Source organism: Neolamprologus brichardi, chromosome 2, assembly GCF_056152115.1.
Source record: "Neolamprologus brichardi isolate AB-2024 chromosome 2, ASM5615211v1, whole genome shotgun sequence".
In the NCBI taxonomy this organism is placed as follows: Eukaryota; Metazoa; Chordata; class Actinopteri; order Cichliformes; family Cichlidae; genus Neolamprologus; species Neolamprologus brichardi.
The window spans coordinates 12,554,413-12,577,077 of record NC_142105.1 but is presented as its reverse complement, the minus strand read 5'-3'; the positions used below and the strand labels follow the sequence as shown (position 1 = coordinate 12,577,077).

Sequence of the window (22,665 nt, the reverse complement as noted above, 5' to 3'; positions counted from 1 at the left end):
AACCGCAGCACCAGACGAGGAGGGACCAGACGAGGAGGGACCAGACGAGGAGGGACCAGACGAGGAGGGACCAGACGAGGAGGGACCAGACGAGGAGGGACCAGACGGCAGCGTGGCAGCCACGGAACCAGACGGCAGCGTGGCAGCTGCAGGTGGTGACGCTGCAGGCGATGGTGTGTAAGTTGCAGGTGGTGGCTGAACGGACTCCCTAGAGCCGTCAGCGGACACGAGGATATGCTGGCTGGGTCCTCCGGGACCCCCAGCTAACGAGACGTGATGCCGGACGGGCTCCTCGGACCGTGCAGCTGACGAGGCGTGACGCTGACTAGGCTCTCCTGAACCCCCAGCTGACGAGACGTGACACTGGCGGGGCTCTCCAGAACCCCCAGCCGTGCTACTGGCTGAGCTAGCGGCAACACAGGAGACTGAATGGCAGACTGAACTCAGGGCAGCTGGGCAGCAGACTGAACTGAGGGCGACTGAAGTAATGGTTGAGATGATAATGGTGGTGGAGTTGGCAACTGAGCTAAAGGCAGCAGGGCTGCAGACCGAGCTGCAGGCAGCGGGGCTGCAGACTTGAGCTGCAGGCGGGGCTGCAGACTGAGTGGGGGAGGGTGAAGATGAAGTTTGTGGAGAATGAAATCCTGAATGAGCGGGTGCACTTAGTCCAATAGCCAGGGGTGGCCGGAAATGAGCTGCTGTAGCCTGGCTTCCACAGCGCAGAGCAGCTCACTCTCCCTCATGCTCTAGCCATAGGTTGACCAACCTGGAAGCAGAGTCGATTATGACCTCCTGAAGTTCCTTGGGTGGGGCAAATGCCGATGGATCCATAATGTGGCTGGTCAGTAATGTCACAGCGAACGGGATGAGACATGTGGAGGAATTAAATGAGGATCCAAGCGCAGGTACTCGTAGATGCGAAGGAGATTTATTGAAAAAATAAAGCACAAGGTGGAAATGGCAAAACGGAAACAAAACTAATCTATACTGGGACAAACTAAACTACTGAACAGCAAACATGAACACGAACATGAAGGAAGGTGAGCAGTTGAACCTGAAGTTGGACAGCAGGGTGAACACGGTTGAAACACAGACAGACCAGCGACCAGCACACGAGAAGACACGACTTAAATACACACAGGTGGGGAACACAACTGGAAGTAATTGACGAGACGAGACAAGGGAAGCTAAACTGAATACACTCACATAAGACACGGACCTTCACAATAAAACAGGAAACAAGAAACAACTACACAAAGATGCAGACTAGACACTAAACTAAACCTACAGGAGGGCACCAGAACAAATCTACACTAAACATGAGACACAAAACCTAAGAACTAATCCCTTAACAAGAATAAACAAAAACATAGAATTCTACTAATAATCAACAAAGCACAAGAATCAGAATACAATCCAAAATTAAACCAAAACACAAGAACTCAAAATGCTGGGTCAAAATGACCCAGAACCGTGACACCTTACTTTTTTTCATGTTTGTCAAATAAAGGATGGTTAAAATTCTTTGAGCCTTTAAAAAACACACCTGATTTGTCTGCTAGATGTGGATGTGATTGTTAGCTTCAAGCCACGGCACATCTTGGAGCCACTTTTCTGAAAAAAGTCTTTTCTCTGGCTCTGGTTGGTGTTTCTTAGAAAGTGGTGGCACACCAAAGAAGCTGCTTAATGTCTGTTGTTTTTTTGGACATTTAGCTGGTGACAAGCAACACATGTAAGATTAAATGAGACAGTCAAGTACGCAAAGTGTCACTACGCATTCCTAATTTTTGTCACGCATTCGTACCTGCGTACCAGTTATGTGCACCCCTGTCTATAACACACAGCCAAACAACTACTCACTCAATAACTACTATCAAATTATCATATCTATTCAACCTAACATACATGTTTTGCATTTAATCTGTCAAGTTTGTTGTTATAACTAATAACTAATGCAGGAAAATGGCATGTTTCTTTAAGGTTTTGTTCTGCTTGTTCTATATTGTAAACAGAGCCAATTTTACACTGTATAATTTCCATAGGATTTATTAGTTTCAGATTTTTTTAGTCATATCATATGATCTCATTTATTCTGTACTGCTAAACAAAACAATGTTTGGTTTCTCAAACTGTCCATAATTGCTAGTGATAAATTCATTGGTTTCAGGATGCACCTTCTGTATCTTCAAACAAAAGATCAGAACAAAAATATAATAATTAAATACATTTTTCCGAAGAAAGCCACATCTTGATACATGCTGGTTTAACATAAGGATCTAAAATATGTCACACTATGTTGTTGGTTGAATCTCAGATTTGTTTAACATATGCAGATGCAAGTGTAAAACCATTGCTTCAGTGGTGGACCTCGGCTGGTGGTGTGTGATGAAACATGTATTCCCTTGTAGTGTACCTTTGCCTCAAATAAATAACTAAATACTTTTTAAAAGAGGAATTTCCTATAAACAAACAAATGCAATAAAACTCAGTCCTTCGTCACTGTAAATGTTTCACTGAAATTCCATAAAAAAGTCAGAACTCTCATCACCTGACCACTTTTTAGCCAATGAGCTGTTTTTCACCCCTCCCCCTCACTTCGTGACTTCGAGTTGAGGAGTACCGACACCGACGCTGGTGTGGAGAAGCCAACAGGTAACTTTAAACTTTAAACTTTCGAATTTTGCCAGCTTTGTAGCCCAGCAACTGGTCAGATTTAGTTTTGTTGAGATTTTTCTTTGGTGTATATTCCTTGATTGAGTTTTGTATTTCAATGTAATTCTCATGCTAAAGCTAGCTTTTTTGATGACACGCGGTTGTGTATTTAATTAGTCAAGGTTAAATACCTAGTCTAACACACACCTTTTTAGTTAAACTGTAACATTTGAAATTACTGAGATGTTATTATTTATTCATCCATCCCACTGTCTCCAGATTTTAAGCAACGCTGAAATATAGGTGACACGCTATTAATGAGACATTTCAGATAACCGAGGTAGCTAACATTTAACTCTCTGGAGTGCAGATTATATGACCAATTTACGGTGTATCAGCAACATGCGTATATAACAGTTTTTAAAAATGTGTTGATAGGCCAAGTAAAACCAGAGTTATGATACACAATTTACGCTTTTTCCTGAAAACTGTCGTCAAGTTTAGTGCAGGAAAATATAAAAACGGTATTTTCTTAAAAAACAAAACATAGATACATTATTGCCTCTCAATTCAATTTTATTTATATAGCGCCAAATCACAACAAAAGTCGCCTCAAGGCGCTTCATAGATACAGAGAAAAACCCAACAATCTCATTTCCTATTGTGGTGGATAAATGAACATGAGCCGATAAAACAATTAAATCAAAAGTAGTCAAAAACAGCCGATTATACCATTGACTCCAGAGGGTTAAAGACACCTCCTGTGAAAGATCAGTTTTCATTATCAACTATTTTCCTGAAATATTAAATAAATTGTACTATTTTTTTTTCTTTTTCTGAGACAGTGTATTGCAATGAGGCCCCCGAGAGCAAAAATTAAACCAAAAGATGAAGCAGTAAAATTTTCATCTTTGGGGCAGGACAAAGATGGATTTGAAGTGAAATTCATAAATTCAGTAAAAGGTGAGGTACTAGGATACTTGTTGAGGATTTTTGGCACAGTCATAAGTTTAACCATTGTAGTAGACCCATGTTGACATTTTCTATTTTCTTTGTAAGGTCGAGGAGTGTTTAGTAGGTGCAACTATAACAAAGGAGACTTCCTTCTGGAATATCGCGGAGACGTTGTAACCAAGAAGGAATATGAAAACAGAACAAGATTGTACCATGACGCCTTAAAGGTTTTTCTTTTTGAATTCAGGTACAATGGACAACAATTGTGGTATGTAAATTAAAATAATTCATTTTTCAGCCTACTTTTTGCAAAAGTTGTGACGACCACATTAAGACAAACTGCTAGCTTGTTACAAATCCATATAATTAAAAATGTAATCAAATTGTTCAGCCTTTTTATAAACCTTGTGTAATTTTGTGTCTTACATTTTTTGTTATCTCAGCATTGATGCAGCCAGAGAGGATGGCTCCTTGGGCAGACTGGTGAATGACGATCACGTGAGCCCAAACAGCAAAATGAGGACAATCACAGTAAATGGAAAGCCTCATCTCTGTTTATTTGCCATAAAAGACATCAAGCCGGGGGAAGCAATAACATACAACTACGGTGACTCTGACTGGCCATGGAGAGTAAAGGTACATATTATATTTACATTTACCGTAGTGTAGCTACGTAACTGTATTGTATAGTCTCAACGTATCTGTGTTGAATGGATGTTAATGTACTTTTGTGTTTGCTTGCACAAGGTTTCGGAGCACCCTGACCGTTCTCAAGCTGCTGTGCCCATGGCATCGTCCTCCTTTGAAGTTGATGAGCAGGTGACTAATTTTCTGGTGGTGTTATTATTGCAACAAGAACACAGCCGAGTTGTGTGGATGTTGATAGTGAGGATGTTAGACACAAGTCCTATAGTGTTGGTTAATGTAAGATACCTACATTATGAGGACTGTGTGTGGATACTGCCGAGAGTCATGTTGGTTCACACTGGAGAATTAATTTTCACTCAATATTACTTCATTACATTTACCTCATTTATGTCAATAACCAGTGTACCTTCATAACTGTATTGTATAGTCTCAACGTATCTGTGTTGAATGGATGTTAATGTACTTTTGTGTTTGCTTGCACAAGGTTTCAGAGCACCCTGACCGTTCTCAAGCAGCTGTGCCCATGGCATCGTCCTCCTTTGAAGTTGATGAGCAGGTGACTAATTTTCTGGTGTTGTTATTATTGCAACAAGAACACAGCCGAGTTGTGTGGATGTTGATAGTGAGGGTGTTAGACACAAGTCCTATAGTGTTGGTTAATGTAAGATACCTACATTATGAGGACTGTGTGTGTTTTGGATGCATAAGTCTATTGAAAGATGGGCTCTCAAGTCTGTGTGTAACAGAGACCCTGCAGTGTATGAAGCTTTCAGGTACATTATTATGAGGACTGTGTGTGGATACTGCCGAGTGTCATGTTGGTTCACACTGGAGAATTAATTTTCACTCAATATTACTTCATTACATTTACCTCATTTATGTCAATAACCAGTGTACCTTCATAATTGTATTGTATAGTCTCAACGTATCTGTGTTGAATGGATGTTAATGTACTTTTGTGTTTGCTTGCACAAGGTTTCAGAGCACCCTGACCGTTCTCAAGCTGCTGTGCCCATGGCATCGTCCTCCTTTGAAGTTGATGAGCAGGTGACTAATTTTCTGGTGGTGTTATTATTGCAACAAGAACACAGCCGAGTTGTTTGGATGTTGATAGTGAGGGTGTTAGACACAAGTCCTATAGTGTTGGTTAATGTAAGATACCTACATTATGAGGACTGTGTGTGGATACTGCCGAGTGTCATGTTGGTTCACACTGGAGAATTAATTTTCACTCAATATTAATTCATTACATTTACCTCATTTATGTCAATAACCAGTGTACCTTCATAACTGTATTGTATAGTCTCAACGTATCTGTGTTGAATGGATGTTAATGTACTTTTGTGTTTGCTTGCACAAGGTTTCAGAGCACCCTGGCCGTCCTCAAGCTGCTGTGCCCATGGCATCGTCCTCCTTTGAAGTTGATGAGCAGGTGACTAATTTTCTGGTGTTGTTATTATTGCAACAAGAACACAGCCGAGTTGTTTGGATATTGATAGGGAGGGTTTTAGACACAAGTCCTATAGTGTTGGTTAATGTAAGATACCTACATTATGAGGACTGTGTGTGTTTTGGATGCGTAAGTCTATTGAAAGATGGGCTCTCAAGTCTGTGTGTAACAGAGACCCTGCAGTGTATGAAGCTTTCAGGTACATTATTATGAGGACTGTGTGTGGATACTGCCGAGAGTCATGTTGGTTCACACTGGAGAATTAATTTTCACTCAATATTACTTCATTACATTTACCTCATTTATGTCAATAACCAGTGTACCTTCATAATTGTATTGTATAGTCTCAACGTATCTGTGTTGAATGGATGTTAATGTACTTTTGTGTTTGCTTGCACAAGGTTTCAGAGCACCCTGGCCGTCCTCAAGCTGCTGTGCCCATGGCATCGTCCTCCTTTGAAGTTGATGAGCAGGTGACTAATTTTCTGGTGGTGTTATTATTGCAACAAGAACACAGCCGAGTTATTTGGATGTTGATAGTGAGGGTGTTAGACACAAGTCCTATAGTGTTGGTTAATGTAAGATACCTACATTATGAGGACTGTGTGTGGATACTGCCGAGTGTCATGTTGGTTCACACTGGAGAATTAATTTTCACTCAATATTAATTCATTACATTTACCTCATTTATGTCAATAACCAGTGTACCTTCATAATTGTATTGTATAGTCTCAACGTATCTGTGTTGAATGGATGTTAATGTACTTTTGTGTTTGCTTGCACAAGGTTTCAGAGCACCCTGGCCGTCCTCAAGCTGCTGTGCCCATGGCATCGTCCTCCTTTGAAGTTGATGAGCAGGTGACTAATTTTCTGGTGTTGTTATTATTGCAACAAGAACACAGCCGAGTTGTTTGGATGTTGATAGTGAGGGTGTTAGACACAAGTCCTATAGTGTTGGTTAATGTAAGATACCTACATTATGAGGACTGTGTGTGTTTTGGATGCGTAAGTCTATTGAAAGATGGGCTCTCAAGTCTGTGTGTAACAGAGACCCTGCAGTGTATGAAGCTTTCAGGTACATTATTATGAGGACTGTGTGTGGATACTGCCGAGAGTCATGTTGGTTCACACTGGAGAATTAATTTTCACTCAATATTACTTCATTACATTTACCTCATTTATGTCAATAACCAGTGTACCTTCATAACTGTATTGTATAGTCTCAACGTATCTGTGTTGAATAGATGTTAATGTACTTTTGTGTTTGCTTGCACAAGGTTTCAGAGCACCCTGGCCGTCCTCAAGCAGCTGTGCCCATGGCATCGTCCTCCTTTGAAGTTGATGAGCAGGTGACTAATTTTCTGGTGTTGTTATTATTGCAACAAGAACACAGCCGAGTTGTTTGGATGTTGATAGTGAGGGTGTTAGACACAAGTCCTATAGTGTTGGTTAATGTAAGATACCTACATTATGAGGACTGTGTGTGGATACTGCCGAGTGTCATGTTGGTTCACACTGGAGAATTAATTTTCACTCAATATTAATTCATTACATTTACCTCATTTATGTCAATAACCAGTGTACCTTCATAACTGTATTGTATAGTCTCAACGTATCTGTGTTGAATGGATGTTAATGTACTTTTGTGTTTGCTTGAACAAGGTTTCAGAGCACCCTGGCCGTCCTCAAGCTGCTGTGCCCATGGCATCGTCCTCCTTTGAAGTTGATGAGCAGGTGACTAATTTTCTGGTGTTGTTATTATTGCAACAAGAACACAGCCGAGTTGTGTGGATGTTGATAGTGAGGGTGTTAGACACAAGTCCTATAGTGTTGGTTAATGTAAGATACCTACATTATGAGGACTGTGTGTGTTTTGGATGCGTAAGTCTATTGAAAGATGGGCTCTCAAGTCTGTGTGTAACAGAGACCCTGCAGTGTATGAAGCTTTCAGGTACATTATTATGAGGACTGTGTGTGGATACTGCCGAGAGTCATGTTGGTTCACACTGGAGAATTAATTTTCACTCAATATTACTTCATTACATTTACCTCATTTATGTCAATAACCAGTGTACCTTCATAATTGTATTGTATAGTCTCAACGTATCTGTGTTGAATGGATGTTAATGTACTTTTGTGTTTGCTTGCACAAGGTTTCGGAGCACCCTGGCCGTCCTCAAGCTGCTGTGCCCATGGCATCGTCCTCCTTTGAAGTTGATGAGCAGGTGACTAATTTTCTGGTGTTGTTATTATTGCAACAAGAACACAGCCGAGTTGTTTGGATGTTGATAGTGAGGGTTTTAGACACAAGTCCTATAGTGTTGGTTAATGTAAGATACCTACATTATGAGGACTGTGTGTGTTTTGGATGCGTAAGTCTATTGAAAGATGGGCTCTCAAGTCTGTGTGTAACAGAGACCCTGCAGTGTATGAAGCTTTCAGGTACATTATTATGAGGACTGTGTGTGGATACTGCCGAGTGTCATGTTGGTTCACACTGGAGAATTAATTTTCACTCAATATTAATTCATTAGATTTACCTAATTTATGTCAATAACCAGTGTACCTTCATAATTGTATTGTATAGTCTCAACGTATCTGTGTTGAATGGATGTTAATGTACTTTTGTGTTTGCTTGCACAAGGTTTCAGAGCACCCTGACCGTTCTCAAGCTGCTGTGCCCATGGCATCGTCCTCCTTTGAAGTTGATGAGCAGGTGACTAATTTTCTGGTGTTGTTATTATTGCAACAAGAACACAGCCGAGTTATTTGGATGTTGATAGTGAGGGTGTTAGACACAAGTCCTATAGTGTTGGTTAATGTAAGATACCTACATTATGAGGACTGTGTGTGGATACTGCCGAGTGTCATGTTGGTTCACACTGGAGAATTAATTTTCACTCAATATTAATTCATTACATTTACCTCATTTATGTCAATAACCAGTGTACCTTCATAATTGTATTGTATAGTCTCAACGTATCTGTGTTGAATGGATGTTAATGTACTTTTGTGTTTGCTTGCACAAGGTTTCAGAGCACCCTGGCCGTCCTCAAGCTGCTGTGCCCATGGCATCGTCCTCCTTTGAAGTTGATGAGCAGGTGACTAATTTTCTGGTGTTGTTATTATTGCAACAAGAACACAGCCGAGTTGTTTGGATGTTGATAGTGAGGGTTTTAGACACAAGTCCTATAGTGTTGGTTAATGTAAGATACCTACATTATGAGGACTGTGTGTGTTTTGGATGCGTAAGTCTATTGAAAGATGGGCTCTCAAGTCTGTGTGTAACAGAGACCCTGCAGTGTATGAAGCTTTCAGGTACATTATTATGAGGACTGTGTGTGGATACTGCCGAGAGTCATGTTGGTTCACACTGGAGAATTAATTTTCACTCAATATTACTTCATTACATTTACCTCATTTATGTCAATAACCAGTGTACCTTCATAATTGTATTGTATAGTCTCAACGTATCTGTGTTGAATGGATGTTAATGTACTTTTGTGTTTGCTTGCACAAGGTTTCAGAGCACCCTGACCGTTCTCAAGCTGCTGTGCCCATGGCATCGTCCTCCTTTGAAGTTGATGAGCAGGTGACTAATTTTCTGGTGGTGTTATTATTGCAACAAGAACACAGCCGAGTTGTTTGGATGTTGATAGTGAGGGTGTTAGACACAAGTCCTATAGTGTTGGTTAATGTAAGATACCTACATTATGAGGACTGTGTGTGGATACTGCCGAGTGTCATGTTGGTTCACACTGGAGAATTAATTTTCACTCAATATTAATTCATTACATTTACCTCATTTATGTCAATAACCAGTGTACCTTCATAACTGTATTGTATAGTCTCAACGTATCTGTGTTGAATGGATGTTAATGTACTTTTGTGTTTGCTTGCACAAGGTTTCAGAGCACCCTGGCCGTCCTCAAGCTGCTGTGCCCATGGCATCGTCCTCCTTTGAAGTTGATGAGCAGGTGACTAATTTTCTGGTGTTGTTATTATTGCAACAAGAACACAGCCGAGTTGTTTGGATGTTGATAGTGAGGGTTTTAGACACAAGTCCTATAGTGTTGGTTAATGTAAGATACCTACATTATGAGGACTGTGTGTGTTTTGGATGCGTAAGTCTATTGAAAGATGGGCTCTCAAGTCTGTGTGTAACAGAGACCCTGCAGTGTATGAAGCTTTCAGGTACATTATTATGAGGACTGTGTGTGGATACTGCCGAGAGTCATGTTGGTTCACACTGGAGAATTAATTTTCACTCAATATTACTTCATTACATTTACCTCATTTATGTCAATAACCAGTGTACCTTCATAATTGTATTGTATAGTCTCAACGTATCTGTGTTGAATGGATGTTAATGTACTTTTGTGTTTGCTTGCACAAGGTTTCAGAGCACCCTGACCGTTCTCAAGCTGCTGTGCCCATGGCATCGTCCTCCTTTGAAGTTGATGAGCAGGTGACTAATTTTCTGGTGCTGTTATTATTGCAACAAGAACACAGCCGAGTTGTTTGGATGTTGATAGTGAGGGTGTTAGACACAAGTCCTATAGTGTTGGTTAATGTAAGATACCTACATTATGAGGACTGTGTGTGGATACTGCCGAGTGTCATGTTGGTTCACACTGGAGAATTAATTTTCACTCAATATTAATTCATTACATTTACCTCATTTATGTCAATAACCAGTGTACCTTCATAATTGTATTGTATAGTCTCAACGTATCTGTGTTGAATGGATGTTAATGTACTTTTGTGTTTGCTTGCACAAGGTTTCAGAGCACCCTGACCGTTCTCAAGCTGCTGTGCCCATGGCATCGTCCTCCTTTGAAGTTGATGAGCAGGTTGCTGTACTGTTATCACCAGACATGGTTGAAGCCCTAACGCAGCTCATAAGCAGAAGACTAGAGTGTGGAGTCCCGGAAGAAAACCCCTTCCTCTTTGCAAGACCCAACTGTTTGACTCCTTACAGAGGACAGGACTGTCTCAGGATTTATGCAAATGACTGTCGTGCACAAAGTCCTGAACTCCTTAGGTCAACACAGCTACGCAAGCATGTTGCAACTTTGTCACACGTCTTGAACCTAAAAAATCACGAGCTTGACCAAGTTGCTGACTTTCTAGGCCATGATATCCGTGTCCACAGAGAATTTTACAGACTTCCAGAGGCTACAACCCAGCTGGCAAAAATATCAAAACTACTACTTGCCATGGAGAAAGGGACCCTTGGAAATCTCCAAGGCAAAACATTGGAAGAGATTGAAATTGAAGGTATTTCTAAGTAGATAGTATTTTAAGGTGTCTAGTTTTTAAGCTTTTGAGTGTTCTTAACACAATATATTTAATAACCTTACTTTTACATTAAAGCTGTTAAGAGAAACAAGGAATGTTTGTACCTGCTGTTTAACATCTCCAAAAAGTTGATTCTGTTCATCTGGACATAGCTGAAGTTGATTCTGTTCATCTGGACATAGTGTTTTGTGGGAGAAATGTTTCGTCACTCATCCAAGTGACTTCTTCAGTCTCAGCTGACTGCAGGTTTCAATCTTATAAACAGTACATTTGCATAATGACTGAAACCAGCCCACTGAAGGAACAATGGGCTTGGAGGTCAGTCCTTAATCTTAATTATGCAAATTCTCATGACCATTGATCAGCAACCACTGACCAAAACCCACTGATCAAAGACCACTGATCAATGGCCATGAATACCATTCACAGAGAGCTCTTCTGTGTTGTGCCATGCGCTTCGCCAGAGGTTGTTTGGTTTCCCCGATGTATAAATCCTGGCAATCCTCCTGGCACTTAACAGCGTACACTATTTTACTCTGTTTGTGTCGGGGGACCCGATCCTTGGGGTGGACTAGTTTTTGGCACAGTGTTTTGGGGTTTGAAAGCCACAGAGACCCAGTGTTTAGATAAAATGCGTCTCAACTGCTCCGATACTCCTGACACATATGGGATCACTACAGGTTTTCGTTTGGGCAGCAGTTGTCCTTCTCTCCTGGATTGGCTGGAGCTTTCTTTAGGAGCCGTCCCAGCTTTGACAAAAGTCCAGCTGGGATAACCACATTTACTCAGGGCCTTCCTGATGTGATGTTCTTCTGCCTCCTTGGCCGCTGTGTCAGTGGGGATGGTGTTCGCTCCTAATGACACCCAGTTTGTGCTCCAGTGGATGATGAGAGTCAAACCTTAAATACTGATCCGTATGTGTAGGTTTACGGTACACGTCAGCTTTTAGATGTCCCCCATTACTGATGGAAATCTCAGTCTAAGAAAGCTAACCTGCCACTTTTCATAGCCTCCCTGGTGAATTTCATGTGTCGGTCCACAGAGTTAATGTGATCCGTGAATTGTGGTACGTCCTGAGATTTGATTTTCACCCAGGTGTCATCCACATACCTGAACCAATGGATTGGTGGTGTTCCAGGGTAGGATAGCAAAGCCCTCTTTTCCACTTCTTCCATGTACAAATTGGCCACGATGGGTGAAACTGGGGAGCCCATGGCACACCCATGTTTCTGCCTGTAGAACTGACCCTTGTATGTGAAGTAGGTGGAATGAAGACACAGTTCCAAAAGCAAACACACTTGGTCGATGCTGAGAGTGGTCCTGTTGCTGAGGTTGGTGTCATAATCTCTTACGGACTACCTTCAATGCTTCCGTGACTGGGATGCAAGTGAAGAGAGATGTAACGTCGTACAAGACCATGGTTTCATCTGCCTCCGTAATGACATCTCTCACCCGTCCATCCATCCATCTTCATCCGCTTTATCCGAGGCCGGGTCGCAGGGGCAGCAGCCTAAGCAGAGGCCCAGACCTCCCTCTCCCCAGCCACCTCCTCCAGCTTATCCGGGGGAACACCAAGGCGTCCCCAGGCCAGCCGAGAGATATAATCTCTCCAGCGTGTCCTGGCCTGCCCCGGGGCCTCCTCCCGGTGGGACATGCCCGGAACACCTCGCCCAGGAGGCGCCCAGGAGGCGCCCAGGAGGCATCCTTGTCAGATGCCCGTACCACCTCAGCTGGCTCCTTTCAATGTGGAGCAGCAGCGGCTCTACTCTGAGCCCCTCCCGGATGGCCGAACTTCTCACCCTATATCTGAGGGAGAGGCCAGCCACCCTTCGGAGGAAGCTCATTTCTGCTGCTTGTGTCCGCAATCTCGTTCTTTCGGTCACCCTCTTCACCACGACGGACCGGTGAAGCGTCCGCATCACTGCAGCCGCAGCCCCAATCCGTCTGTCAATCTCCGGCTCCCTTCTCCCATCACTCGTGAACAAGACCCCGAGATACTTGAACTCCTCCACTTGGGGCAGGAACTCATCCCCGACCCGGAGTGGGCACTCCACCCTTTTCCGGCTGAGAACCATGGCCTCAGATTTGGAGGTGCTGATCCTCATTCCCGCTGCTTCACCCTCGGCTGCGAACCGTTCCATTGCGAGCTGGAGGCCCTCACCCGATGAAGCCAACAGAACCACATCATCCGCAAAAAGCAGACTTGAGATTCTGAGGCCACCAAAGTGAAAGCCCTCCACTTCTTGGCTGCGCCTAGAAATCCTGTCCATAAGAATTATGAACAAAACCGGTGACAAAGGGCAGCCCTGGCGGAGCCCATCACCCACCGGGAACGAGTCCGACTTACTGCCGGCAACGCGAACCAAGCTCTGGCAACGGTTGTATAGGGATCGAATGGCCCGTAATAATCGGCCTGATACACCATACTCCCGCAACACCTCCCACAGGACACCCTGAGGGACACGGTCGAATGCCTTCTCCAAGTCCACAAAACACATGTAGACTGGTTGGGCAAACTCCCATGCACCCTCAAGTATCCTTGAGAGGATAAAGAGCTGGTCCAGTGTTCTGCGACCAGGACGAAAACCACATTGTTCCTCCTGTGTCCGAGGTTCGACTAGCAGACGAACTCTCCTTTCCAGCACCCTGGCATAGACTTTCCTAGGGAGGCTGAGGAGTGTGAGCCCCCTGTAGTTGGAACACACCCTCCGGTCTCCCTTCTTAAAGATGGGGACCACCACCCCGGTCTGCCAGTCCAGGGGTACTGCCCCTGATCTCCACGCAACATTGTAGAGGCGTGTCAACCAGGACAGCCCTACAACGTCCAGAGCCTTCAGGAACTCGGGGCGGACCACATCAACACCAGGGGCTCTGCCACCAAGGAGTTGTTTAACTGCCTCAGTGACCTCGCCGCCGGAAATTGGTAGGTCATTCCCCTCATCCCCAGACTCTGCTTCCTCCTCGGAAGACGTGTCAGTGGGATTAAGGATGTCCTCGAAGTATTCCTTCCACCGCCTGACAATTTTCTCAGTCGACGTCAGCAGCGCTCTGCCAGCACTATACACAGCGCAGGTAGAGCACCGCATTCCCCTCCTGAGACGCCTGACGATTTGCCAGAATCTCTTCGAGGCAGTCCGAAAGTCTTTTTCCATGGCCTCCCCGAACTCCTCCCACACCCGAGTTTTTGCTTCAGCCACTGCCCGAGCCGCATTCCGCTTGGCCTGTCGATACCTGTCGACTGCCTCCGGAGTCCCACAGGCTAACCAAGCCTGATAGGACTCCTTCTTCAGCCTGGTGGCTCCTTTCACCTCTGGTGTGCACCATTTGGTTAGGTGATTACCACCACGGCAGGCACCAACCACCTTGCGGCCGCAGCTCAATGCAGCAGCTTCGGCAATGGAGACGCTGATCATGGTCCATTCGGACTCAATGTCCCCAGTCTCCCTCGGAATGCTGTTGAAGCTCTGCCGGAGGTGTGCGTTGAAGATCTTGCGGACTGGGGCCTCTGCTAGACGTTCCCAGCACACCCTCACTACGCGTTTAGTAGGGGTGCAACGATACACAAAATTCACGGTTCGGTTCAGTTCGATACTTTGGTGTCACGGTTCGATATTTTTTCGATACAAAAAAAATGTTCATGCCTTTTTATTAATTTGTCATTTATTAAATTTTCACGGCACATTCTGCACCACATCTCTGTGCGTTCATCATTTGTTTGAAGCCAGCTCACCTCCTGCAACCACTTTTCTGAGAATACGCGCTTCTTTTGTGGTTTAGACTCCATTTCTTTGGAGGTGAAGGAACACCAAAGTAATTGCTTAAAGGATTTTGCTTCTTCAACATCAACTTCAACAAAGAGTTCTAAACAAATGTCTGTCCTCCTCCAGAAAATCCTATGTACGCAAACACGCGTTGCAACTTCTTATCTTGTGCGCGTTTTTTATTTTGACAGCGAATGCGCACCTGCGGACCACTTATGTGCAGCCCTGGTTATTTAGCTCGTCATATTGCAGCCACAGAAATTCTTTTGTCCATGAAACCATAAAGCTGCACTTTCTTTTTGCCTTATAGTCTGATTTGTCATAACTTTTCCGTTTTGTGGTAAGCTTTGTTTGGCTGTCACTTCTTCACCCTGACCTGTCTTATTTGGCTCAGCAGAACTAAAATATATATCCTGCTGCTTTTACACATGCACTCACATAACGCTCAGCGATTCTCTGCGCGATCAACCTCTCACATGTTTAAGCTTGCTGCGGGAGATTTCACTTGTCATGTTTGCATAGTAAGCTAACGATTGATAAGATGTCAGAGGAATTGGTGCGCAAATTATCATCACTCACCAATCAGTGCTGTCGCTCTCTATACGCAGTTCGCACGATTGCAAAGTGAAAGCAAAAAACAAGCGCAAATTCAAACGCAATTTCAATATGTCACATATTGACAGTGGCTCACCGATGCCAATGACATAATTACCCAGCTACATTTCCGAAAGAATGCAAAAGCATTGACATATATTTTGCGAGCCCTGTATCTGATTGAGGAATCACTCATCTTTGGAAAAGAGAGTTTATTACAGAGAAATGGCTCTTTCCAAAATAAAAGCTATACTATACGCTTCTTCTGGGCTATATTCTCAGCACCATATTAAATATATCAGGTCCCCATAAGGAGAATCATGTGCTAACGGCTGTCTAAATGACTCGGGTAAAGTTTGTAGCATGCATGCTTGTTGTTTTTGTCTGCTTCCACTTGTCTTTGCACTAGGATGATGTCGGAGTAAATGTGCAGTCATATTCGTTGTGTTCCCACTAGTGCTGTCAGCGTTAATCTGAAATGAGGTTAACGACACAACACCTCCGTTAACGAGCTACTGCGGATTGCCTTGTGCGTGGGGCTGGACGGCCAACACAACGAGCTAACTGCGCTAACACACTAGTTCCCACCCATGTAATTGAGCATTGCTGGCACATCCAACATACTGTTTTACTTTAATCCATGACGCGCTTACCTTCAGGGTCATACTTCACATGAAAACCAAAATAGTTCCAAACGCCAGATCTGAATGAGGGTGGGGGAGGTTCAATTTGCCATGTTGCAACGAGCTTAGCTTCTGTCTCGCTAGCTTGCCCTGCGCTCAGTGAATCTGCGTTCGACTACTCCGCCTAGGCTGCACTGTCGAGCGCAGATCCACTGAGCGCTCAACACAGACAGCATCGTCAGAAGGGAAGTTGATAAAATAAATTAAAAATGTTGTATTGTTCGATACATATGCGTACCGAACCGAAAGCACTGTATCAAATGGTTCAATATCGATACGAGTATCGTTGCACCCCTAGCGTTTAGGTGCACCGGTTCTGTCCAGCGTCCTCTCCTGCCACCTGATCCAACTCACCACCAGGTGGTGATCAGTTGACAGCTCAGCCCCTCTCTTTACCTGAGTGTCCAGAACATATGTTCGCAGGTCTGGTGATACGATTACAAAATCAATCATCGATCTGCAGCCTAGAGCGTCCTGGTGCCACGTGCACTTGTGGACACTCTTATGTTCGAACAAGGTGTTTGTTATGGCCAAGTCCAATAACAAAACACCGCTCGGGTTCAGATCAGGGAGGCCGTTCCTCCCAATCACGCCCCTCCAAGTCTTGCTGTCGTTACCCACGTGAGCATTGAAGTCTCCCAGCAGGACAACAGAGTCTCCAGGTGGAGCACCTTCCTCTCCATGGTGATTTTGGATGCTGGGGGCTTTGCATTGCTGAGACAGGCCAAAACTTTCGTCTGTAGTTGCTATGCTTCCATTTCTGCAATATTGTTGTTACGAATTGCTGTTTCTGTGGCTGTGATCAGCTCCACTAGCGGGATTTGTCCCGGTGTGACAGCAAAATTCAGCCCTTGAGCAAGGATGTTTTTCTCTGTTTCGGTGAGCTGTCTGTCAGACAAATTCTTCACCCACTTGTCCACATCCTCTGTGTCGCATCCTTGTCTCTTCTGGTCACTGAGGACACTCTCCGTATTTTGCCGTGGTTTCCGACGTACAACAAGTAAGTCAAACTTCCTTTGTTGCCTGGTCTTAGACTTCTTGTGCTGTGCTAGACGAGCCTTCTCAGTAAAGTCAAACACCTTTTTAAGAGTATTCTCATCTAGAAGCATTGTCAGTCTCTGTTGGATCCGCTCCTCTTGAGATTTTAGCATGTCCATGGTAAAATTTGTTTGCCTCACCCGTTCATTAAGCAACTGATGCTGTGCCTTCTGGAGGATTTTTGTTGCCCGGAAGCCTTTAACGAAGAGCTCATTTGCAGACTTTTAGGAGTAATCCGGTTTTGTCTGCATCTGAGGCTGAATCTCAGGTGGTTCCTGTAATCCACCATCTTACGTGCTGTTTGCTCATACTGACGTACAAGCTTCAGGCCGTCCTTGCCAAAGTGGGTTAAAACGTCTTGATGCATTCAGAATGCCTCGATTCATAATCAAGGAGGGGGCCTAAGGCCATCTTACAGTGCTGTGATTGCAGCCATTCCCCAACTCTCTGTGTATGGTACTCATGGCTATTGATCAGTGGTCTTTGATCAGTGGGTTTTGGTCAGTGGTTGTTGATCAATGGTCATGAGAATTTGCATAATTAAGATTAAGGAACTGACCTCCCAGCCCATTGTTCCTTCAGTGGGCTGGTTTCAGTCATTATGCAAATGTACTGTTTATAAGATTGGGGAAACCTGCAGTAAGCTGAGACTGAAGAAGTCACTTGGATGAGTGACGAAACGTTTTTCCCACAAAACGCTATGTCCAGATGAACAGAATCAACTCTTGGAGATTTACTTACCTGGATGATTGAGAATGCATCAAGATGCTGCTTAACATATTTTTTTGTCAGATAACCTAGACTTGACAGACTCTGGTGAGAGTGAAGACGGCGAGGCTGACAAAGAATACCCACCAGCACAAACAAAAATGGGTAAATGCACCAACAAACAACTCATATTTATGTAGTATTCAGTTGAATGCAATATTGTGAGATGTTTCAGGTATACACAGTTATTTAAAAGGTAGTAGTAAGGATTATATGTGCACTGTAAGTCTTAAGTATTGAAAATGTCTTAATTTGTTTTGGGCTGAGGTTAATACACTGCTTAAGCTATTCTTGACATAGTCATAAAGATTGATGTCTGTCAAATAATGTCACTAAAGAAAGGTCTAACCAGATCAGTACAAAAAATGTAATAGTACTTACATTGATAGTTTTGTGTTGTGATGCTACAGATATCTAGCCAGAGATGTGTGTAAATGAATCAACCACAACGCAACAGAGCATTAATATTGAGCTACACTATTCAACTACAGAAAAGGGAACTAGGCAATTTGTTGAGGTACCTCCAGGGACCTCTGACAGTATTACCCACTTCCTACAGTGTGCCCACTGATGATGATTGTCTTATAACTGGACTGTTGGAGTATTGTGTTTACATTTTTACAAGGTATGCCGAGAACATCTCTTCCGCTTATCCTAACCCCAGCAAGTGCACTTATTGGACTTGGCTGCCCAGTCGATAAGGCGGGACGTTAGCATAGTGGTTAGCACTGTTGCCTCACAGCAAGACGGTCCTGAGTTCATCGGTCCAGGGTCCGCAAACATGGAGTTGTTTTCTCCATGTTTGCGTGGGTTCTCTCGGCATACTTCAGCTTCCTCGCACAGTCCAAAGAAACTGGGGTTAGGTTAATTGGTCACTCTAAATTGCCCATTGATGTGAATGTGATTGCATATAGTTGTTTTTCTCTGTGTTAGTCCTGTGGGAGACTGGCGACCTCAGTCATTTTAGGACTGAGCTATGGACCTGAGGATTACTTGTATTTATGGGTGCCTCTCTCCTTGTTAGTGAAAATCATTGTCGTGTTAAAGGAAAGTCTAAACAGGAACAGAAAATGTGACTGCTATATTAAGCTAAAATACTCATTGTACTACAGGGAGGAGTACTATGCCACCTGTAGAGGAACCTCCAAACACCTCAAACGGTATAACTATCCATCACCCTACATATTGATGGCTCTTCCATAATTACCAAGCCACTCGTGTTGTTTGTGATATTTTTGTTTTACTTATCTATTTATAGATGTGGACTCGGCTGGAGAAGGCACATCACAAGGTACCACAAGAATAAAATATTTTAAAATATCAAGACATCTTTGAACAACAGACTAGCAAATGGTTATCTCTGTAACAGTGTTTGACGGGATTTTTGATGTCTTTCATCTTTGTAGATGGCTTTTATGTTTTATTTCTAGTAAAATGCTTTCTAGTTTTGGGAAATGCAGTTAAGATTACTTTGAAAAGACACAATGCTTATTCAAATTCAGAATGAATAAACAGGTGTGTCCAAAGTTTTAACTGGTACTGCAGATATATCATGACAATTCACTGATATGCCAGCTGAAGAAATGGTCAATGTAACTTTAAACTTCTTCAGTCATTTTAGGACTGAGCTATGGACCTGAGGATTACTTGTATTTATGGGTGCCTCTCTCCTTGTTAGTGAAAATTATTTTCGTGTTAAAGGAAAGTCTAAACAGGAACAGAAAATGTGACTGCTATATTGAGCTAAAATACTCCTTGTACTATAGGGAGGAGTACTATGCCACCTGTAGAGGAACCTCCAAACACCTCAAACGGTATAACTATCCACCACCCTGCATATTGATGGCTCTTCCATGATTACCAAGCCACTCATGTTGTTTGTGATATTTTTGTTTTACTTTTCTATTTACAGATGTGGACTCGGCTGGAGAAGGCACATCACGAGGTACCACAAGAATAAAATATTTTAAAATATCAAGACACCTTTGAACAGATTCTTTGAACAACAGACTAGCAAATGGTTATCTCTGTAACAGTGTTTGACAAGATCTGATATGAAAGTTTGGTCAATATGACATGCCAGAATTTTACAAACATTGCATAGTTCATGACTAATATCCAGTATGACCTTAAAGTTGGCATGAGGAATTTTCTTCTCAGGTTCAACATTAGAATACTTTTCTTATTTTGGTTCTTATTTCAGTTTTGGGATTTGAAAGCCACAGAGACGTTATCTTTTAAGAAAATCCGTATCAGCTGTTCTTGTCCTTCTTCGCTCCTGGATTGGCTGGAGCGTTCTTTAGGTGCCTTCCCAGGTTTGACAAAAGTCCAGCTGGGATAACCTCATTTACTCGGGGCCTTCTTGATGTCATGTTCTTGTGCTTCCCTGGCCGCTGTGTCTTTGCTCTATTTTGTAATATCTTGATGACGCCCAAGTTGTGCTCCAGTGGATGGTGAGAGTAAAGCCTTAAATACTGATCTGTCTGCATAGGTTTACAGTACACATCGACTTGAAAGTTGGCTCACTTAAAGCTCCAGTAAACTCAGCTTAAATACTAATATTGCATATTAATACTTACCATTAATCATCTTCAAAAGCCTGATTAACAGTTCAAATGTTCATAACTATTCGAAAACAAAGATGGGAAACTGCTTATCTTGCTTTTTAAACCATATATGAAAACTACATTGGCATGTTAGATCACCTTTTGATTGAAATCTTTTTATTTTTATTTTAAGAGACAATATGAGAGTTTATTGTCAGTGTTGGTGATTCTGTAAATGTGTACATCTTTAAACTAATATTTTTTTGCACGAGTTATTTCTGACTCAAATGTTTTTTAATCTCCCATGTTTCACGGTTTTTATCAAATGAGAAAGAGGTTTCATGTGAGTCATCTTGTTTTGCTGAGTATGACATCAGAGTAGACTGTCCTACATTGTCTTCGGAACAGATTGTTTTGACTTTCAGAGGAATGGAAACAAATGTGTGCCTTACATCACTGGATCTTGAATGAGTCCTCAAAGTATCCTGGATATCTTTAGAGTTTTCATTAATGCTGGTTGTATCTGATCACCCAGAACTTGTCATAATGCCAGGTCTGAACTGGGCTACTGTTACAGTACAAAATCACATGAGAATAAGAGTGGTGGAAATGAGGAATAATTTGCTTGACAAACTAAGTGAAAAGATCAGAGGACAAAGCTGAAGTAATGGGTTGAACCTGGATTCTGCATGATTGGAAGTAGAGGACAATAAAGGAGGACATGATGAAACTGGATGGGAACTAATGTCACTTTGTAATTGGGTGTCCCGTGGCATTCACATAGTTAGAAGTTCTATCTTTAATAGTTTTCTTTGAGTTAATGTTTTTGCGGGAAAGAACGAGCTAGATCTTCTAATCAGAATATAGCTTTTAAGACACTGTATTTATCTAACATGGCAAAAAGCCAAACCCCCGTGTAAATCTAAAGCCCCACAGCTATTTAAACCAAGTGAAAAAATGCTGTGGTTAATGCCTGGACTTCTTTTTGATATGTGTACCATGAAATGGATTTGATGTTTACATCCATATTGTTCTTGAAGAGTAACTTTATAATAACTTAATAATTAACAAATCAAAAGTAAGCTGATCTTATTTTCTCTCCCCCTTGTAGCATTCCCTGGAAATGGCGCAGAAGGGGAAAATCCTCGAAGGAGACAAAAATGTCCATGGTCTCCCAAAGAGATTGCAGCAGTCATGAGACATTTCCGTGGGCACATTGCAAATGGGAAACTAGCCACTGTGACAGAAATCAAACAGTGTAAAAATGCTGAACGTCCTGTATTAGACAGTCGCTCTGTTCAAAATGTGAGAGACTTCGTCAGGAACCGCGGCATAACTCTAAAAAAAAGGAACAGCCGCTAAACGATTAATCAAGTTACAAAAATATATACACAGATGTTTGACATATATGTCATGTTTGCAAAAAGCACGTGTTCTTGTTGAAATAAACTTGAGTATTCACCATCAGATTGGCTATTATTTATATATATATATATATATATATATATATATATATATATATATATATATATATATATATATATAATTTTTTTTTGTCTCTAAAGACCGTACTTAAAGGGAACATGATATGTGAAAAGCACCTTTTCTGTGCTTGAGCATGTATCTTATTACCAATTCAAGAACTCTGAAGATACACAACCCTGGAACCTTTTCTTTTGGAACTGAATATTTGTCTTTCAGTGAGGCTTTCTTATACTGAGGGGAAAAGTTCCTAAAAGCAAATTCTCATCAGCAGTTGTATAACTCAAATTAAGGAAGATATGTGCTTAATGTAAATGCATAATATACCAACTAGGAAATCTAACCTTTAATTGCTAGCCTTTAACAGAGAAGACCTGTAAATTCATGGTTGAAAAGTTACCTTTGGAACTCTTATCCCTGTATTGCTTTGACTTGAGCATTAGACATTTCATAAAGACTATAGGGAATTCACATTATAAATATGTGATGGCTCCAATACAAATCTAAGAATAAGGTTTGTCTTTGCAAATTGCATTGAGCTAGTTCTCAAATTCAGGTCTTTGTGTTTTGTGATGTTCGATTTTTGTCATAAGACCACGTTTTGTTAACTATTAATTTTAATATGCAGTAGTAGTGTTTGAGTTTAGCCATGTCCCACTTATTCATTTTTGGCCCTATAATATACTTTGGTGACAGGTATGTGTGTTGTATAGCCAGTGTCCTTACAAATCCTGTTGGGTGTTAAAATGTCTAATATTTTCATAGGCGGGGCTTCTCACCTAATTATC

At 42.3% G+C, this 22,665-nt stretch overlaps 2 protein-coding genes across 3 annotated transcripts; both read left to right on the top strand.

Annotated features, from left to right (window-relative positions):
- Positions 1-691: 691 nt before the first annotated feature.
- LOC148106087 (N-lysine methyltransferase KMT5A-A-like) lies at positions 692-5,750 on the top strand. Its single transcript, XM_087830000.1, has 6 exons — positions 692-3,615; positions 3,712-3,874; positions 4,050-4,242; positions 4,354-4,425; positions 4,739-4,810; positions 5,724-5,750. Exons 1-6 carry the CDS (start codon positions 3,507-3,509, stop codon positions 5,748-5,750), a joined length of 636 nt encoding a protein of 211 aa, XP_087686126.1. The 5' UTR covers positions 692-3,506.
- Positions 5,751-10,452: 4,702 nt separating this feature from the next.
- Positions 10,453-21,862, top strand: LOC148106086 (uncharacterized). Of its 2 annotated transcripts, XM_087847345.1 has the most exons (7): positions 10,453-10,984; positions 17,874-17,954; positions 18,962-19,009; positions 19,108-19,140; positions 19,616-19,663; positions 19,762-19,794; positions 21,507-21,862. In XM_087847345.1, the coding sequence occupies exons 1-7, from the start codon at positions 10,453-10,455 to the stop codon at positions 21,755-21,757; spliced, it is 1,026 nt and encodes a 341-aa protein (XP_087703471.1). In that variant the 3' UTR covers positions 21,758-21,862. The 2 variants fall into 2 exon arrangements, with proteins under 2 accessions (XP_087703471.1, XP_087703467.1); XM_087847341.1 differs by lacking the exons at positions 19,616-19,663; positions 19,762-19,794.
- Positions 21,863-22,665: the final 803 nt, after the last annotated feature.

What these genes read in the sequence shown, in the direction of transcription:
- LOC148106087 (XM_087830000.1), top strand. Translation starts at nt 3,507, where the DNA reads ATGAGGCCCCCGAGAGCAAAAATTAAACCAAAAGATGAAGCAGTAAAA. An exon ending in TACAATGGACAACAATTGTG is followed by an intron (nt 3,875 to 4,049) that starts GTATGTAAATTA and finishes TTGTTATCTCAG; the next exon opens with CATTGATGCAGCCAGAGAGG. An exon ending in ACTGGCCATGGAGAGTAAAG is followed by an intron (nt 4,243 to 4,353) that starts GTACATATTATA and finishes TGCTTGCACAAG; the next exon opens with GTTTCGGAGCACCCTGACCG.
- LOC148106086 (XM_087847345.1), top strand. Translation starts at nt 10,453, where the DNA reads ATGTTAATGTACTTTTGTGTTTGCTTGCACAAGGTTTCAGAGCACCCT. An exon ending in ACCAGCACAAACAAAAATGG is followed by an intron (nt 17,955 to 18,961) that starts GTAAATGCACCA and finishes ATTGTACTACAG; the next exon opens with GGAGGAGTACTATGCCACCT. An exon ending in ACCTCCAAACACCTCAAACG is followed by an intron (nt 19,010 to 19,107) that starts GTATAACTATCC and finishes ATCTATTTATAG; the next exon opens with ATGTGGACTCGGCTGGAGAA.